The 19,283-nt window shown below is 39.4% G+C and overlaps 1 protein-coding gene across 2 annotated transcripts in view; it reads right to left on the bottom strand.

Moving 5' to 3' along the window:
• cntfr (ciliary neurotrophic factor receptor) overlaps positions 1-19,283 on the bottom strand; it is a 723,314-nt gene that overhangs the window by 305,438 nt on the left and 398,593 nt on the right. For both annotated transcript variants that reach the window (XM_061877005.1, XM_061877006.1), the window contains one exon: positions 16,163-16,396. In XM_061877005.1, coding sequence (XP_061732989.1) covers positions 16,163-16,396 — 234 coding nt within the window. The remainder of the gene's footprint in view (positions 1-16,162; positions 16,397-19,283) is intronic.

Below are 19,283 nucleotides of genomic sequence, written 5' to 3'. Positions count from 1 at the left end.
CTTAGATATTAGTTTTCACTATGTAAAGCGCTTTGAGTCACTAGAGAAAAGCGCTATATAAATATAATTCACTTCACTTCAAAATGTGTGATACAAATAAAAGTGGATTAGTGTGAGTATTTGTGCGTTTTCCCCGGACTATCAGACTGCTTAGCTTGCGACCTGCACTAAGTCCCACAGGGTCCAAAATGATGGAGCCAATGGTGATATACAGTCATGCTTCAGCTGTGGTGAGGTCGAGGAGGACAAGAACCGTAAAAGTGAAAGCAGCCACTCTGAATTATGTGTGTATAAAAAGCAGTGAGATGCAAATTAGAAGTGATCTTTGCATCGGCGTCCGCAGGATGGAAAGGCCAGGATGTCATTTTGCTACCAACTGAAGATTTGTAAGTGAGTAGCTACAGTTCAGCGAGGGTAAAATAGAAAGTGGCTGAAGTTCTCTGCATTTTTCAAACAGATTTTCTATCATCTCTCAATTTATAACATCTACCTACCCTATTTTTCCGACTATAAGGCAGGAAGTGTTGTAACTGAAAAAGAAAACTGTTTCTAATGGGTATAAAGTCCATCTGCAAGTGAATGAATGTAATAGTGTGATGTTGAATGCGCTATATTATGAACGAGACAGGGTGTTATGTTTTATTTTGAAGTATTGGTTTTATTTTGAAGAACCGGATGTCCGGTGCAGGAAGTGACTCTGCGTTTTTTTTAACATTTACTTCCTCTTCTATCGGACTTTTGATGATGAGGTAATAGTTCTTCATTGCTCTGTGTTTCTTGAGTAAATATTATTTCTAAACTTTCATATTACTTTAAAAGTTAAAACATTAATGTTGTAGGTATAAGTGATGTGTGGTTTTAAGTATTTTTTATGCACAATTTTGTTAAGTAAGGATTAGAGCGTCGAATGTTTGAAATGTTTGGTCATAATTACACATGGTATTTACGCAGGTATCACTCCGCCAGAAAAATAGAGACCTGTGTATGTGTTTCATGTTTCCAACAAAGGTATGTGGAATTGTGTATTAGTATTATTTTTTTGTGGTAAAACGTTTTTGTTATTATAATTTAAATTATTATTTTTATATTAATGAATGTTGTTTACTTCCTCTTCTATCGGATTTTTGATGATGAGGTGTCACTGCGCCAGAAAAGTAGAGACCTGTGTATATGTTTCATGTTTCCAACAAAGGTATGTGGATTTGTGTATTAATATTATTTTTTTGTGATAAAACGTTTTTGTTATTGTAATTTAAATTATTATTTTTATATGAATGAATGTTGTTTACTTCCTCTTCTATCGGACTTTTGATGATGAGGTATCACTCCGCCAGAAGAGTAGAGACCTGTGTATGTGTTTCATGTTTCCAACAAAGATGTCTAATAAATGATGAAACGACGGAATGGTGGAGTGTCTCCTACTTATAAAAAAAACTACACAACGCAGAATAAGACTCACTACATGAATACCACTAACTCTTAAAAATACCATATTTTTCAAACTATAGGGCGCACTTAAAGGCCTACTGAAATGAGATTTTCTTATTTAAACGGGGATAGCAGGTCCATTCTATGTGTCATACTTGATCATTTCGCCATATTGCCAATATTTTTGCTGAAAGGATTTAGTAGAGAACATCGGCGATAAAGCTCGCAACTTTTGGTCGCTAATAAAAAAGCCTTGCCTTTACCGGAAGTAGCAGACGATGACGTCACCGATGTGAGGGCTCCTCACATCCTCACATTGTTTATAATGTGAGCCTCCAGCAGCAAGAGCTATTCGGACCGAGAAAACGACAATTTCCCCATTAATTTGAGCAAAGATGAACGATTCGTGGATGATAATATTGATAGCGAAGGACTTAATTTTTATTTTTTTTTATTTTTTTTCTTCTTTGTCATAAAAAAGGGACGTTTTTGTCATGAAAAAGGGAGGTTTTTGTGTTCTTTGCACTAAATGTAAGTGTATATTGTGTTTTTTATGTTGATTTAATGAAAAAAATAAATAAAATTAAATAAATATATATATTTTTTTTTTAATAAAAAATTATTCTGCGGCCCGGTGGTTGGGGACCACTGCACTAAAACATAAACGGTGTAATGAGTTTACATTACTCACCCGAGGAACTTTAATTTTTAGAGAGTTTCGTTTTTTTTTTTTTGTTGTCGTTGTTTCCTGATGAGGAGATACTGCTCCGTTATTGATTGAAATAAAGTTTGAACGTCATTAAAACAATTAACGCCATCTTTTGACACTTCTTCCACTCCCGTCCTTGCACGCTACACCGCTACAACAAAGATGACGGGGAGAAGATGCAATATTTTCAACAAAGAACCACCATTACATGTTATGTAGACCACAAGGAAGTCTTTTACATACAAGAAAAATCATAATGCACCTGTGAGGTTTCCCTCTTACGGTGGGTTCTCCTGACGCTGACGGATCTTCAGGGGCCCTCTAGACAAATTGAATCAAATGTTTTATTTATTTGTCATGCACCCCAGAATTGTCTGCCTTCCAGCAATATGTTTCTGTTTGTACTCTCTGTTTCCAACTCCAACTCCCAACACGTCTTGTGTCCGGCTGCTGCTAATAAGGGCGACAGGTGATTAGATAACTATTACCAGCTGGGCAATCCACTCACCTGCCGCTGACTTTGAGACTGGTGCTTACACACCCCGCCCCACAGCAGGCCCGCATACCACGCCCCCCTCCACATAGCCTTATAATCCAGTGCGCCTTTTGTATGAAATAAGACCAAATGGGCCTATGGTCCTGAAAATACGGTAGACATATTTTTCAATCTGCTGAAATGGATTGGACCCAGGAGGTGTCAGGATGACAACCGGATAAATTAATTTCCACGGCCACGTACAGTACATCCTGCCGGCAGGTACTTCCCGTTTACTGTGATTGACAGACGAGCGGGGGGAAGCAAGGGGATTAATTAAAACGTAAACTGAGTCGTTCTTGCCGCGGCCTTGCATGTTGGGCCAAACGCTTCCCGGTTTGAATAGGAAGTCCCGGATGGGACGGAACTTTTATGTGTTCACACTCCCAATAGCAGTCTGTCTGCAAAGAGACAAGACAAATCCATTACCCAGCGATGTAGCACAGGTCCCCTGAGTGGGCTTGTGTGTGTGTGTGTGTCCACAGGAATAAAAAAAACAAGCTACAAAGGGGAATGGAAATTTGAATCAATTGGCATGTGCCAGTGTCTGCAAAATAAGAGTCATTTGGGGAGGATGTGTACATTCCTTTTAACAAGGGAACTAAATGCATCCTCTTTTAAGTCGGAACCAACCGGAGAAGACTTGTGCAAGTACTCTTTAATACAACTTTAAAAAACGGGGAAATTTCATGTAAAGTTATGTTCCAAGACTGGAAATCTAATTAAAAAAAGTGCCACTTTATGTCAGACAGAGCTGGAAAATAATTTGTAGCTAAAATTAAAAATGCTTACAAATGTGTGTGGAACCACAATTGAATTGGACTTCCCATCAGCCTAATGGGCACACTGTAAAGGATTTGTCGTTATTAAAATAGGCCTGTTTATTAGAAAAGGGAAATTGCACTCAAATGGATACCAAGGTGCTGAATATCTATATAGGCTCATATGGTGTACCGGTATTAGTATAGTACCGCGACATTGCTGGTTTTAAGAGCGGAGGAGCATGTTCGGCAGCGCACACGCAGAGAGTACTTACAATTAGACACAGTGTGTAGACAGAAAAGGGAGAACGGACACATTTTGGTGGAGAAAGTGAAGAGAAAGGTGAAGTTATAACACTGAAACATCCTCAGGAAGAGGTGCTTTAAGACATGCTTTAAGTTTTGGCTACATCTAAATCACTAAACTTTCCAAAAATTTGACGGAAATTTACCAGAAACTTTCTGGAAAATTTCCGGAAATTTACCAAAAGCTTTACAGAAATTTTACCGGAAATGTTCCACCCCTTTTCAACGCTAACAACGATGCTGTCATGTCTCTGTGATCATGTTTTGTTTTAGTCATGTTCAGTCTGTTTTTTTGCCACTCAGTTCCTGTTTTTGCACTACCTTGTTTGTTTTGTCACCATGACTACCCGTTAGTTTTCACCAGTCCTCACGTCTCACACCTGTTTTCACTAATCACCACAGTATTATTTAAGCCTGTCTGTTTCTGTTGTTCATTCTGGCAACATCACCCTCCATCACCTGCTACGCACCTTGTAATCCATGCCAATGATCCATGTCCCGTTTTTGTTCCGTTCCAAGTAAGTTTTCTTGTTATTTATGCCACTGTGCAAGTTTTTGTTTTATGTTCATAGTTTTGCCTTAGTGCGAGTTTTGTTTTCACAGCCAAGTTTTTGTACGGCCGTTGTTCGCGCCTTTTGTTTGTTCCTGTTTTTAGCTATAGTGTTAAAATAAAAGATGTATTTACCTTCATGCCATCTCCGGTCCAAGTTCACTTGCATCTCGGGAAAACAACCACCTCATAGTCCAAGTATTGAAAGATACTAATCAACACACTATGAGTGGTCAACACTACTGTTGTGTTGATATCTTTAGTTCATTCCTCAATTTGTATGGTTAAACACTGTTTTATTTAGGCAATAAAAGGGTAGAATATGCTTTCAAAAAAATAAAATAAAATTGGCCATAGAGTGAAGCCGAAAACTGAATGTTTAGCGTGTATCATTTAAGGTTTACAAACATGATTTGACTGAAACAGACCATCAGAACTTGGACTATGGTGCAGTTTACTGTGTGGATTGTTTTCCCGAGTTGCAAAAGAACTGGACCGGACATGGCGTGAAGGTGAATACATGATTTAATTCTTACTATAAAAAGTGTAAACAAAAGGTGGCGACACAAACTTGGCTAAGGGAACAAAACTAACACCAAGACGTAAACTATGGACATGAAACAAAAGACGCTAACTGTGGCATTAATAAACAAGACTTACTCGTGGTGACGTGAGCAGGGCAGCATGGACTATGACATTGCATGAAACAAGCAGCGTGAACTAATCATGAAGCAGAGTGCAGAGCAATCATAAACGGAATGATGACGCCAGAACGACCAACAGAAAATGACAGGCTTTAATAGTCTCTTCATGATTGAAAACAGGTGCGTGAGTCCAAATGAATCAGGTGAAACCAATGAGTTGTCATGGAAACAAAACAAGGGAGTGAAAAAACAGGAACTAATGGAGTCTTGAAATAACAGAACATAACTAAACAAAACTGTCAAAGTGTGTTGTTGACAAACCCCAAGATGCAGAGAAGGAGGGAGGCATTTTGCAGGAAAACATGATTTCATTTAAAACACCAAGACAAAAACAAACAAAGGGTACAAACAAAAAGTGTGCACATGGGCGGATAACAAACCAAAAGGGCTAGCATGGGAACTAGAAAATAAACAGAGCTTAGCATGGAAGCTACCAAAAACAAAAACGCCTAGCGTGAAAGCTAGCAGGTCTCGAGCAGGAAACAGAAGTCGTACATGAAATATGAAAACAAACTTGGAAGCAGGGAACAAAAGGCAGTAAGCTAAAAACCACAATCAGTTAAAGCTTACCGCAACGCTGCATTGACAAAACACGAGAGGTAGCAACGACAAGAGCGACATCGACATGACTAATCCAGCACTGACTGGAAGACAAAGCAGGTACAAATAGGAATCGGGCTGATTGACACCAGGTGTGGCCAGGTGCCAATCGGCCTCCATTTGCACCTTGACTTAAAAATACGGGTAATACGGGACAAGCCGTAGAAAATGGATGGATGGATGTTCAGCATCCCATAGGTGGATGTTGTGCTGCTAACCAGCAGGGAGACAGACTTCCTCGCTGCAGTCTCACACGTCTTGCAGGCAAACCCTCAGACGTCTTCGACAGGTTTGCTCCCTGGAAGGCGGTGAGAGGGTGAGTCCCAGGTCACCGGGGCGAGGGCCCGGATATACGAGCCACAGATATTGTGTTAACTGGGAGGCTGCAGCCAAGTGGCGGTGCTATAAATTGCTGAGCTGACAGCGGGTGAGGACAGTGATAAATGGAAGAGAAAGCATGGAAACGGCATAGAAACAATCATTTTACCCATTTATGTGAACACAGGATGGTATTTCATCAACAAACTGCCGTCTTTTACGACCTTATGCTCAATAAAATATATTAGACTAATACATGTATTGTTTATTGTATGCACACTCTCCTCTTATCTCAGTCCACCATTCTTTATCTCGCCACCTTTGTCCATCATTTCAATTATGTTGCATATGCTTGAGGAGCAACCGAAGGGAAATATGCAAGAGAAGTTGGTAAGAAAACCCAAAAGCAGTGAAGTTGGCACGTTGTGTAAATGGTAAATAAAAAGAGAATACAATGATTTGCAAATCCTTTTTAACTTATATTCAATTAAATAGACTGCAAATACAAGATATTTCATGTATTTTTTTTTTTTGCAAATAATTATTAACTTAGAATTTAATGGCAGCAAAACATTGCAAAAAAGTTGTCACAGGCGCATTTTAACCAGTGTGTTACATGGCCTTTCCTTTTTAACAACACTCGGTAAAGGTTTGGGAACTGAGGAGACACATTTTTGAAGTGGAATTATTTCCCATTCTTGCTTGATGTACAGTTTAAGTTGTTCAACAGTCTCCCTTCTCATATTTTAACCTTCATATTGTACCACACATTTTCAATGTCTGGACTACAGACAGGCCAGTCTAGTACCCGCACTCTTTTCCTATGAAGCCACGCTGTTCTAACACATGGCTTGGCATCGTCTTGCTGAAATAAGCAGGGGCGTCCAACAAAAGACATATGCAGCTCCAAAACCTTTATGTACCTTTCAGCACAGATGTGTAAGTTACCCATGCCTTGGGCACTAATACACCCCCATACCATCACACATGCTGGCTTTTCAACTTTGCGCCGAGAACAATCCAGATGGTTATTTTCCTCTTTGGTCCGGAGGACACAACGTCCACAGTTTCCAAAAACAATTTGAAAGGTGGACTCGCCAGACCACAGAACACTTTTCCACTTTGCCTCAGTCCATCTTAGGTGAGCTCGGGCCCAGCAAAGTCCGCGGCGTTTCTGGGTGTTGTTGATAAATTGCTTTAGCTTTGCATAGTATAGTTTTAACTTGCGCTTACAGATGTAGCGACCAACTGTAGTTACTGACAGGGGTTTTTTGAAGTGTTCCTCAGCCCATGTGGTGATATCCTTTACACACTGATGTCTGTTTTTAATGCCGTACCGTCTGAATGATCGCATTGCCGCTTACGTGCAGTGATTTCTCCAGATTCTCTGAACCTTTTGATGATATGACGGAGTGTAAATGGTGAAATCCCTTAATTTATTGCAATTGCTGGTTGAGAAATGTTGTTCTTAAACAATTTGCTCAGGCATTTGTTGACAAAGTGGTGACCCTCGCCCTGTCCTTGTTCGTGAATGAGTGAGCATTTCATGGAAGCTGCTTTTATACCCAATCATGGCACCCACCTGTTCCCAATTAGTCTGCTCACCTGTGGGATGTTCCAAATAAGTGTTTGATGAGCGTTCCTTAACTTTTTCAGTGTTTTTTGGCCACTTGTGCCAGCTTTTTTGAAACATGTTGCAGGCATCAAATACAAAATGAACTAATATTTGTAAAAAATAACAGTTTTCCAGCGTGAACGTAAACTATCTTGTCTTTGCAGTCTATTCAATTGAATATAAGTTAAAAAGGATTTGCAAATCATTGTATTCTGTTTTGATTTACCATTTGCACAACGTGACAACTTCACTGGTTTTGGGTTTTGTAAATTGTACTACATTAAATAAGCACCAATAACAACTGCTAAGTAGCATGTGCAAACTAGGAAATAGAATGTACTATTAGTGGTTGTGTTGATCTACTAAGACTGTGTTACAATTGATAATTGGTACAAAAGTAATGCAGACTTCCCCAACTAAATGAGGATTTGCATGTACACCCGCGGTCACCTTGGAGACACTCATTTACCTCCAAATTTGCATTGGACTCGGTGATGTAGGGCTTAGATGCTGCCGCACAGCAATGGAAAGCCATTCCATGAAGCTCTCTGCGTACTGTACGTGGGCTAATTGGAAAGTCTCATTGAGTTTGGAGCTCTGTAGCAACTGACTGTGCAGAAAGTCTTTGCACTATGCACTTCTCTCTGTCAGTTTACGTGGCCTACAACTTGGCGGCTGAGTTGCTGTTGTTCCCAAACATTTCAATTTTTGTTATCTTAAAGCCGAATGGACCGGCTTATAGAAAATATGCTGCACAAAAACATATTTCGTAAATACGGTGTGCAGGCATGTCCCTAAGTCGGGGGTGTCCAAAGTGCGGCCCGGGGGCCATTTGCGGCCCGCCACACATTCTGCAAAAATTGCAAAATTGATAGTATTGCAAAAATTAAAAAAAAAAACATTTAAAACAAGTGGAATGAGGTTAAATCTAATGAGAAAAAGTGGAAATGTTGACACAGAGCTGCCATGCTGGCAGTTTTTTTTTGTTCCTTTTGTCTTTATTTTCTTTGTTTTCCTTTGCTCAAAAAGAGGACAAAAAAATCTATGTTATTTATTACTTAAAAATGATCAATTCAAAATGTTTTATGTGGTTGCCATACAAAAACATCAAAGTTTTGACAAAAAAGCATAAAACAAACAAAATAATAGTAGTTCAAACTTAAAATCGACAGATATATCGGAAGTTGAGCTTAATATTTAAATGTTAAAAGTAAAAAAAAATATAATAAAATGTATCACTTTATGAGTGGGGAACCTTTTGGATCTCAGATAAATTTAGTAGGATTTTATTTAACTTTTCACTCTGATTACTCAAAAATATTAAATAATTAAAATCAACGGTGTCCTGCATTATTGATCTTTGAGGGCTTTAATTGCTAAATAATGGAACTCTCCTGAAGAAATCAATAAACTACTATCTATTTATCTATCTAAATACTGCATATTTCAGTTTTACTATAAAAAAAAGTTGTCTTTGACAGAAAAGGCATACAACCTTATTTGTTTTACTTTATATCAACCTCAAGTTGACATAGAGATTCACCGTAAGCATTGAATAAATAATGATAATAATAATTTGACTTACTTTTAACATTTTAGTGACTAAGACCCTCTATGCTCCCCAAGAGCCCTAAGGATTAAAAAAAAAAAAAAATCCATATATTTTGTTATGGTTTGAAAATGAAAATTATCAAACGGCCCCCGCGTGCTTAAAATTTTCCTTGTGCGGCCCTCTGTGGAAAAAGTTTGGACACCCCTGCCCTAAGTGATCTCAATGCAAATGAGCTATATTGCAAATAAAAAAAAGTTTTACTACAATATATTCACCCCAAAAATGTGTACATTTTGATGATGTGTTTGTCTAAACGTCACAAAAAGTTAAACTACAAGGTGAGAAAAAGCACAAATGCCACTGTTTGAGGAAAAATATTGCAGTGTTAACAACAACGACAACCTGACAGATGGTTCTTTGTAATCCTATTAATAAGTGTGCGTGTGTGTGTGTGTGTGTGTGTGTGTGTGTGTGTGTGTGTTAAACACAACATGCCCCCGCTGCCAGTAATAAACGCTGCATAAAATCCAGCCGGCGTCATGACGGTAATCAGGACAAGTGTAGCCTGTCGAGGTGCCACGATGGCTATATCTGTGCAACACTTTCAACGTTTTGTCGGTGGCAGTTAACATTAAGAAAAAAAAATACAGATATAAATAGAAGGCCCCCGTGACGGGGGGGAACGACAACGCGAGTAAATATGCCTGACTGTGTTGGACTGATAGCGGGGAAAGCCAAAGAAAAAAGTTTTAAAAAAAAGATGTCATCAAATCATCAACCTGTATCGCAGTTAGACTGACAAACTGGTAATTAAGTACACACATCATAATGTGGCTCTCTAGCGCCGCCCCAGTGGCTCCTTGGACCTCTTTCAGAGATGTGTACAAATATATTTTTAAATATATTTTCTGTAGGAGGAAAAACGTGACGCAAACCTTCCGAATTGTTATAAACCCCACTGTTTATATTCAACATGCTTCATTTGGCAAGCACTGTTTTGTCCTACTCATTTCAGCCATCCTTGAACTCATCGTAGTTTGTTTATATGTACAACTTTCCCCGACGCTGCCACAGGAAAACGTGTTTTATGTCACTCCTTCTTTATCTCATTTTGTCCACCAAACTTTTTATGATGTGCGTGATTGCACACAGATGAGTTTTGTGTGCTAATCAGGCATGACGGCAAGTTAATCCATGCTAGCGTGCTACTTAGGCTAGCTTTATGTACATTGTGCATCATTGTGCCTCACTTGTTGCTATATTTGAGTTCATTTAATATCCTTTTCTTATGTCCTCTGTGTAAATATTTAATATTTGCATGTCCCGTGACACATTATCTGTATGTATGTATGTATGTTGCCTTCATTATAGCACTTATATAAGGACTTTAAAGTCATTTTGATATTAGGCTAATATAGTTAATATAGACACTTACATCATGTGTTGCCTTCATTATAACACTTATATAGAACTTTCAAAGTCATTTTGATATTAGGCTAATATAGCTAATATAGACACTTATATCATGTGTTGTCTTCATTATGTATGAAACATTTTACAAGTCATTTTGATATTAGGCTGATACAGCTAATATAGACACTTACATCATGTGTTGCCTTCATTATAACACTTATATAAGACTTTTAAAGTCATTTTGATAGTAGGCTAATATAGCCAATATTGACACTTACATCATGTGTTGCCTTCATTATAACACTTATATAGGCTTTTAAAGTCATTTTGATAGTAGGCTAATACAGCAAATATATACACTTACATCATGTGTTGCCTTTATTATAACACTTATATGAGACCTTTAAAGTCATTTTGATAGTAGGCTAATACAGCTAATATAGACACTAACATCATGTGTTGCCTTCATTATAACACTTATATAAGACTTTTAAAGTCATTTTGATAGTAAGCTCAAATAAATACTATAGACACTTATATCATATGTTGTCTTCATTATGTATGAAACATAAAAGTCATGTTGATATTAGGCTGATACAGCTAATATAGACACTTACATCATATGTTGCCTTCATTATAACACTTATATGAGACTTTTAAAGTAATTTTGATATTAGGCTGATATAGCTAATATAGACACTTGCATCATGTGTTGCCTTCATTTTAACACTTATATAAGGCTTTTAAAGTCATTTTGATAGTAGGCTAGTATAGCTAATATAGACACTTACATCATGTGTTGCCTTTATTATAACACTTATACAAGACTTTTAAAGTAATTTTGATAGTAGGCTAGAATAGCTAATATAGACACTTACATCATATGTTGCCTTCATTATAACACTTATATAAGACTTTTAAAGTAATTTTGATATTAGGCTGATATAGCTAATATAGACACTTGCATCATGTGTTGCCTTCATTATAACACTTATATAAGACTTTTAAAGTCATTTTGATAGTAGGCTATTATAGCTAATATAGACACTTACATCATATGTTGCCTTCATTATAACACTTATATAAGACTTTTAAAGTCATTTTGATAGTAAGCTCAAATAAATAATACAGACACTTATATCGTGTGCTGTCTTCATTATGTATAAAACATTTTAAAAGTCATTTTGATATTAGGCTAATATAGCTAATATAGAGACTTACATCATGTGTTGCCTTCATTATAACACTTATTTATATAAGAATTGTAATTTTTGGCAGCTTTTTTTTACATATTTGGTCCTAAATGGCTCCTGACCTATGGATTTCACGATAAACATCCTGCTTTGTGCCTCACAAAGGTCCTTGTGATGCACACAGACACACACATAGCGTACACCTCACTCACTTACACATCATTCACCCTCATGACATGGCGAAGCACCACATGAAACCATCATCGGCTCGGTGTTATGGCAGCATTGTGTAATTCATCATAGTCAGGAAGATTACGCCAACTGTCACACGTCCCTACAGACTCATTCATCACATATTTGCATGGAAATGTTACATGTGACACCCCAGTCGCGTTTAAGCGGGACTCTCTCTCTCTTGGTTGGATAGTTTTGCGTCTGACAGGTGCACGTGATCGAATAACCTGCACCCAGGGGGCGGGGCTTGCCATTCAGATGTTGTGGCATGCACGTACTTTTTAAAACTTCCATTGCAGGATTTTTTTTGCATTAAAGTCAGATTGTTGACCCGAAGTCATCGCTGGAATAGAAATGATAACAAACAGTAACAGCTGCCTTGCTTCAGATGATGAATTATGCTGTTTCAAAACCTGACATTTCTGGCAGCGTTCTGAAGGGGCCTACTATAATTATTGCTCAACAGACATCAGCTCCAGCTTTTGTCCGTCTAATCACTGTTGTGGTCATTGTGATGCTTTTTGCTTGAATTTGATCCAATGCGGTGCATTTCCACATCATGAAAACTGCAGCATATTTTAGCTTTAGAACTGTTGAAATGGCTTGTAAAATGTGGACGTGATAACACTTAACATTGAGAAAGTGTTACAAAAAAGTGGGATTTACAGGAAAACTGGTAAAAAAAACAAAAACAAAAACAAGCCTGAGTGGAATGTGTTGGTGGTGCAACAGTTAAAGGTCTTATATGCGAGCCTTCATCACTGAATAGTAACATTCCGCACAACTCAGCATCAAATCCATCCTGCAAGCTTAAAAGACCTTAAATAAATGTATCTTTGTGTGTAATGTGATTCAACCAAATTATATTGCAATGTTCAGAAAACTTAAACCAAAATTTTTTTTTATAAAGGTGACATAGTACATCTGCAAGTGAATGAATACCACTACCATATTTTTCGGACTATAAGGCGCACTTAAAATTACTTAATTTTCTCAAATATCGACTCTATAACCTGGTGCTTACCGACCTTAAAGGGGAACATTATCACCAAACCTATGCAAGCGTCAATATATACCTTGATGTTGCAGAAAAAAAGACCATATATTTTTTTAACCGATTTCCCAACTCTAAATGGGTGAATTTTTTCCAAATTAAACGCCTTTCTTTTTATCGGTCTTGTAGCGATGACGTCAGAATGTGACGTCACCGAGGTAACACACCCGCCATTTTCATTTTCCCATTACAAACACCGGGTCTCAGCTCTGTTATTTTCCGTTTTTTCGACTATTTTTCGGTGTGTTGACGGAGGGTGTAACAACACTAACAGGGAGGGATTCAAGTTGCACCACTGGCAAGAAATCTTCCGCCAGACCCCCATTGAATGTACCAGAGTGTCTTCACATTTGACCGGCGATGCTAAGACAGACATGGCACAGAGATGTATGGATAACCTGCAGATGCATTTGCAACGATTAAAGCAACGAAATCACAAAGGTAAGTTTTGTTGATGTTGTTGACTTATGTGCTAATCAGACATATTTGGTCGCGGCATAACTGCCAGCTAATCGATGCTAACATGCTACGCTAATCGATGCTAACATGCTATTTACGCTAGCTGTATGTACATTTGAAACTAGATACCCACATTTAATGCCAAACAAACACTTAGCAATCGACGGATTTAAGTTGCTCCAGTGTCTCAAGATGCGAATGTCCTGATCGTTTGGTCGGGACATTTTACCGGCGATGCTAATAAGGCAGCCATGCTATGGGCCACTTCATTAGGCACACCCACGCTATGGCCGAATAGCGTCAATAACTTCAATTTCTTCAATTTCGTTTTCGCTATCTGCCTCCATACTCCGACCTTCTGTTTCAATACATGCCTAATCTGTTGAATCGCTCAAGGCGCTGAAATCCGAGTCTGAATCCGAGCTAATGTCGCTATATCTTGCTGTGGTAACCGTTATGTTGTTTGTATTGGCAGCCCTGTATGACGTCACAGGGAAATGGACGGGTGGATATAGCGATGGTGAAAATCAGGCACTTTGAAGCAGTTTTTTCGGGATATTCCGGGAGGTGTAAAATTTTGAAAAAAATATCAAAAAATACAACTAGCCTCTGGGAACTGATTTTTATTGTTTTTAACCCTTTTGAAATTGTGATAATGTTCCCATTTAAAGCAATTTTATTTGGTACATGGTGTAATGATAAGTGTGACCAGTAGATGGCAGTCACACATACGAGACACATGTAGAGTGCAGGATGACGGCAGTAAAAACACAACTAAAACTTTAAATGTTCCATTGAGAATAAAGAACATCACACACGGCGCTCAAAAATCCGGCAAAATGTTTTTAGTACAACTTCGGTAAGCCATGAAGCCGCACCGCTTGATGGATCGTCGGCGCATTAAACAAATGAGTATTATTCTGGTGTGTGTATAACGGGGGTCGGCAACACGCGGCCATGCAGCTCTGTAGCGCCGCCCTAGTGGCTCTCTGGAGGTTTTTCAAAAATGTATGAAAAATTAAAAAAGATGATGGGAAAAAATATATTTTTTGTTTTAATATGGTTTCTGTAGGAGGACAAACATGACATAAACCTCCCTAATTGTTATAAAGCATACTGTTTGTAGTAAACATGCTCCACGGATTCAAGTATTTGGCGAGCGCCGCTTTGTCCTACTCATTTTGCCGGTCTTTGAACTCACCGTGGTTTGTTTACATGTACAACTTTCTCCGAGTTCCTAGGACGTGTTTTATGCCACTTCTTTATCTGTCTTATTTTGTCAACCAAACTTTTAACGTTGTGCATGAATGCACAAAGGTGAGTTTTGTTGATGTTATTGACTTGTGTGGAATGCTAATCGGGCATATTTGGTCCCTGCATAACTGCAAGCTAATCGATGCTAACATGCTATTTAGGCTATTTAGGCTGGCTATATGTACACATTGCATCATTATGACTCATTTGTAGCTATATTTGAGCTCATTTTGTTTTCTTTTAGTCCTCTTAATTCAATTTATATCTCTTGACACTCTATCTGTATGTAATATGACTTTTAAATTTGTTTTGCGGCTCCAGACAGATTTGTTTTTGTATTTTTGGTCCAAAAAGGCTCTTTCAACATTTTGGGTTGCCGACCCCTGGCGTTTAAGGACCGCAAAATAACACCTATTAGCAGGCAAAATGTGGCGTTTTTTTGCAATATTATGCTTACTGACCTCGAAGCTATTTTATTTGGTACGTGGTGAAATGATAAGTGTGATCAGTAGATGGCAGTCACACATAAGAGGTATGTGTAGACTGTTATAATAATGCTGGTAAACAACACCAACATTGTATATGTTTTATTAAAAATATAAAACATTACACACGGCGCTCAAAAATCGATCAACATGTTGTAGTAGGACTTTGGTAAGCTATGAAGCCACGCCTCTTGATGGATTGTACTGTGCTTCAACATGGGAGTATTATTATGGTGTGTGTACAAGGTAAGACCTATTATCTGTTGTTTTATTTTGCAATATTATACAAAAGCAACTTTTCTTAACTCATGGTACCTGCTGATTTGCATAAGTTTGGAAAATATGCGCGCGTCCGCCAATGTAGTCCGTGCCAACTCCATAGTTGATAAGTTTTTTGTTTTTCTCTATCTTCTTGTTATGTTACATTCATCCTCCACTATTGCCATTTCTAATATAAAGTAGTGTAAAGTTCTTACTTATATCCGTCAGTAAACTCGCCATGAAAGCCTTAAAACATACCGGTGTAGTGAGTGTGCATTATTCACCCAAGTTATTAGAGGGTTCCGGTCGGGACACATTTCAGGGGTTGTTGTTGCAGTAGTGAGCCACGGATGAGTAGATGCTGTTCCGTTATTGATTGAAGTAGAGTCTGAATGTCGTTAAAACAGTTAGCGCCATCTTCTGACACTTCTACCACTCCCAAACAGCCACCATTACTTGTTGTAGACCACAAGAAAGTATTTACATTTAGAAAAAATATATATATTTTATAATCCGGTGCACCTTTTGTATGAAAAAGACCGGATTAGACCCGCTCATCTGCAGTGTGCCTTATAATCCGGTGCGCCCTATGGTCCGAAAAATACGGTAACAGTTTCTCGTTATTAATAATCCAGTGTGAATACTTCAGTCTGGATTGAGCAGCTGTCCCCACTGGGATGATTCGAGACTCAATGTCTGTTTGAGAGAAGAAGAATATTCTGGGTACTTACTGCCGATGCGGAGGTTGATTGTGTCCCGTCTCTCGCCGTTCGGGTCCTGGAAGCAGCTGTAGAGTCCATTGTGGCCCAGGTCCACTTGGGTCAGTATCAGTCTGGGGCCCTCCAGACGGTGCTGGGCCTTCACGTCCGTCCCGTTGACCTTCCATGACACCGAGGCGTCGTTGGCCAGAGAGCCGCACTGCATGGTGACGTCACTGCCCATTCGCTCGTATTGGTTCCTGGCAGCTGGTGATGCAAACAAACAAAAGGTTGAGAATATAGGGGTGTTTCGACTCCATGTTGATATTGATCCGATAACGGCATAAAACAAACATGTATCAGATGGTATCGGCTGTCCATCAAGCACGCGAGCACTTTTCTTGTACAAACCCCAAAAGCAGTGAAGTTGTCACCTTGTGTAAATGGTAAATAAAAAGAGAATACAAAGATTTGCAAATCGTTTTTAACTTATATTCAATTGAACCGACTGCAAAGACAAGACATTTAACCTTCAAACTGGTAAACTTTGTTGTTTTTTGCAAATATTAGCTCATTGCGAATTTGATGCCTGCATCATATTTGAGAAAAGCTGGCACAAGTGGCAAAAAAGACTGAGAAAGTTGAGGAATGCTCGTCAAAGAATTATATTGGAACATCCCATGGGTGCCACGATTGGGTATCAAAGCAGCTTCCATGAAAGGCTCAGTCCCTCACAAACAAGGACTGGGCGAGGGTCACCGCTTTGTCAAAAAAATGAAGGAGTAAATTGTTTAAGAACAACATTTCTCAACAAGTTTTTGCAAGGAATCTAGGGTTTTCACCATCCACGGTCCGTAATATCATTAAAAGTTTCAGAGAATTTGGAGAAATCTCTGCATTGCTCGTGACCTTGGATCCCTCAGGTAGTACTGCATCAAAAAGCGACATCAGTGTGTAAAGGATATCACCGCATACGCTCCGCAAAACTTCTGAAAACAACTGTCAGTAACTACAGTCCGTCACTACATCTGTAAGTGCAAGTTAAAACTCTACTCTGCAATGCCAAAGCCATTTATCAACAACACCCAGGAACGTTGCCGGCATTGCTGGGTCCGAGATCATCTAAGATGGACTGATGCAAAGTGGAAAAGTGTTCTGTGGTCTGACGAGTACACATTTCAAATTGTTTTTGGAAACTGTGCACGTCGTGTACAAAGAAGAAAAGAACCCTGCGGGTTGTTCTAGGGTCAAAGTGTAAAAAGCAGCATGTGTGATGGTATGGGGGAGTATTAGTGCCCAAGGCATGGGTAACTTGAACGTAAAGGCACCATTAATGCTGAAAGGTACATACAGGTTTTGGAGCAACCAAGTTGCCATCCAAGCAACGTTATCATGGACGCCCCTGCTTATTTCAGCAAGACAATGCCAAGCCATGAGGAAAAGAACCATCCGGAGACTGTATTCGGCGCCTAAGGTCATGAGGTTAGTGTTTTTCACACCCAACATTGTTCTCTGAGTAATTTCACGCAATCAAACCTTTTCGAAAACGCCACACTACAAAATAGTAAATGTATGCACTATGATTTGTGCTAATTAATTTTGTATCAGATTGATATCGGCATCGGCCAATACTCAAGGCTCCAGTACAGTATACGTATCACCAGTGAACAAGGTGTATCGGAGAATCCGCTAACATTTAAAAAACAATAGAGTCTATTATATTATTGTCGCTATAAACAGCTTTAATGATTGTTTAATTTATTCAGATGCATTTACATAATTTTTTCCGTATTAAATATTTCAATTATTAAAGTGTTGTTTTGAATCATTCTTCAGCGATGCAGAACAATTAGACAATGATTCATCATCGCAGAGAAGCAGCAGGAATGCAGTAATTATTATACATTGTTGCACATCATAAAAAGTGTAATTAGGATTAAATACCCTTCTTACATGATTTTTTTGTAAGTGGATTACATGAACTCATAATATGTTCCATGAAGTGAGCGAGCCAGATATTGGAACTTTTACTATGGACATAACAAAAAAAGATGACATAAGAAAAAACATTTCAAAAACATCCAGAGGCACCGGGGGCCGGTGCCTCTGGATTGGCAGACCTGGGTGGTGGTTCCCTCTCTTTAAGAAGGGGGACCGGAGGGTGTGTTCCAAATATGGTGGGATCACACTCCTCAGCCTTCCCGGTAAGGTCTGTTCAGGTGTACTGGAGAGGAGGCTACGCCGGATAGTCCAACCTCGGATTTAGGAGGAACAGTGTGGTTTTCGTCCTGGTCGTGGAACTGTGGACCAGCTCTATACTCATGGCAGGGTTCTTGAGGGTGCATGGGAGTTTGCCCAACCATTCTACATGTGCTTTGTGGACTTGGAGAAGGCATTCGACCGTGTACCCCGGGAAGTCCTGTGGGGCGTGCTCAGACAGAGAGTAAGGGGTAACGGACTGTCTGATTGTGGCGGTCCGCTCCCTGTAGGATCAGTTCCAGAGCATGGTTCGCAATGCCGGCAGTAAGTCGGACACGTTTCCAGTGAGGGTTGGACTCCACCAAGACTGGCCTTTGTCACCCATTCTGTTCATAACTTTTATGGACAGAATTTCTAGGCGCAGTCAAGGCGTTGAGGGGTTCCGTTTTGGTGACCGCAGGATTAGGTCTCTGCTTTTTGCAGATGATGTGGTCCTGATGGCTTCATCTGGCCGGGATCTTCAGCTCTCACTGAATCAGTTCGACTGGGATGGGAATCAGCACCTCCAAGTCCGAGTCCATACTTCTCGCCCGGAAAAGGGTGGAGTGCCATCTCTGGGTTGGGTAGGAGATCTTGTCCCTCAAGTACCTCGGAGTCTTATTCATGAGTGAGGGAAGAGTGGATGGTGAGATCGACCGGCGGATCGGTGCGGCGTCTTCAGTAATGCGGACGCTGTATCGATCCGTTGTGGTGAAAATGGACCTGAGCCGGAAGGCAAAGCTCTCAAATTACCAGTCGATCAACGTTCCCATCCTCACCTATGGTCATGAGCTTTGGGTTATGACCAAAAGAACAAGATCACGGTAAAGTAAAACCGCTGCTCCTCCCTATGGAGAGAAGCCAGATGAGGTGGTTCGGGCATCTGGTCAGGATGCTACACAAACGCCTCCCTAGG

The sequence above is a fragment of the Nerophis ophidion genome, linkage group LG17, assembly GCF_033978795.1.
Source record: "Nerophis ophidion isolate RoL-2023_Sa linkage group LG17, RoL_Noph_v1.0, whole genome shotgun sequence".
Taxonomy (NCBI): domain Eukaryota; kingdom Metazoa; phylum Chordata; class Actinopteri; order Syngnathiformes; family Syngnathidae; genus Nerophis; species Nerophis ophidion.
Note: the sequence above shows the minus strand (reverse complement) of the source record. Positions and strands in the feature narration are given on the sequence as shown.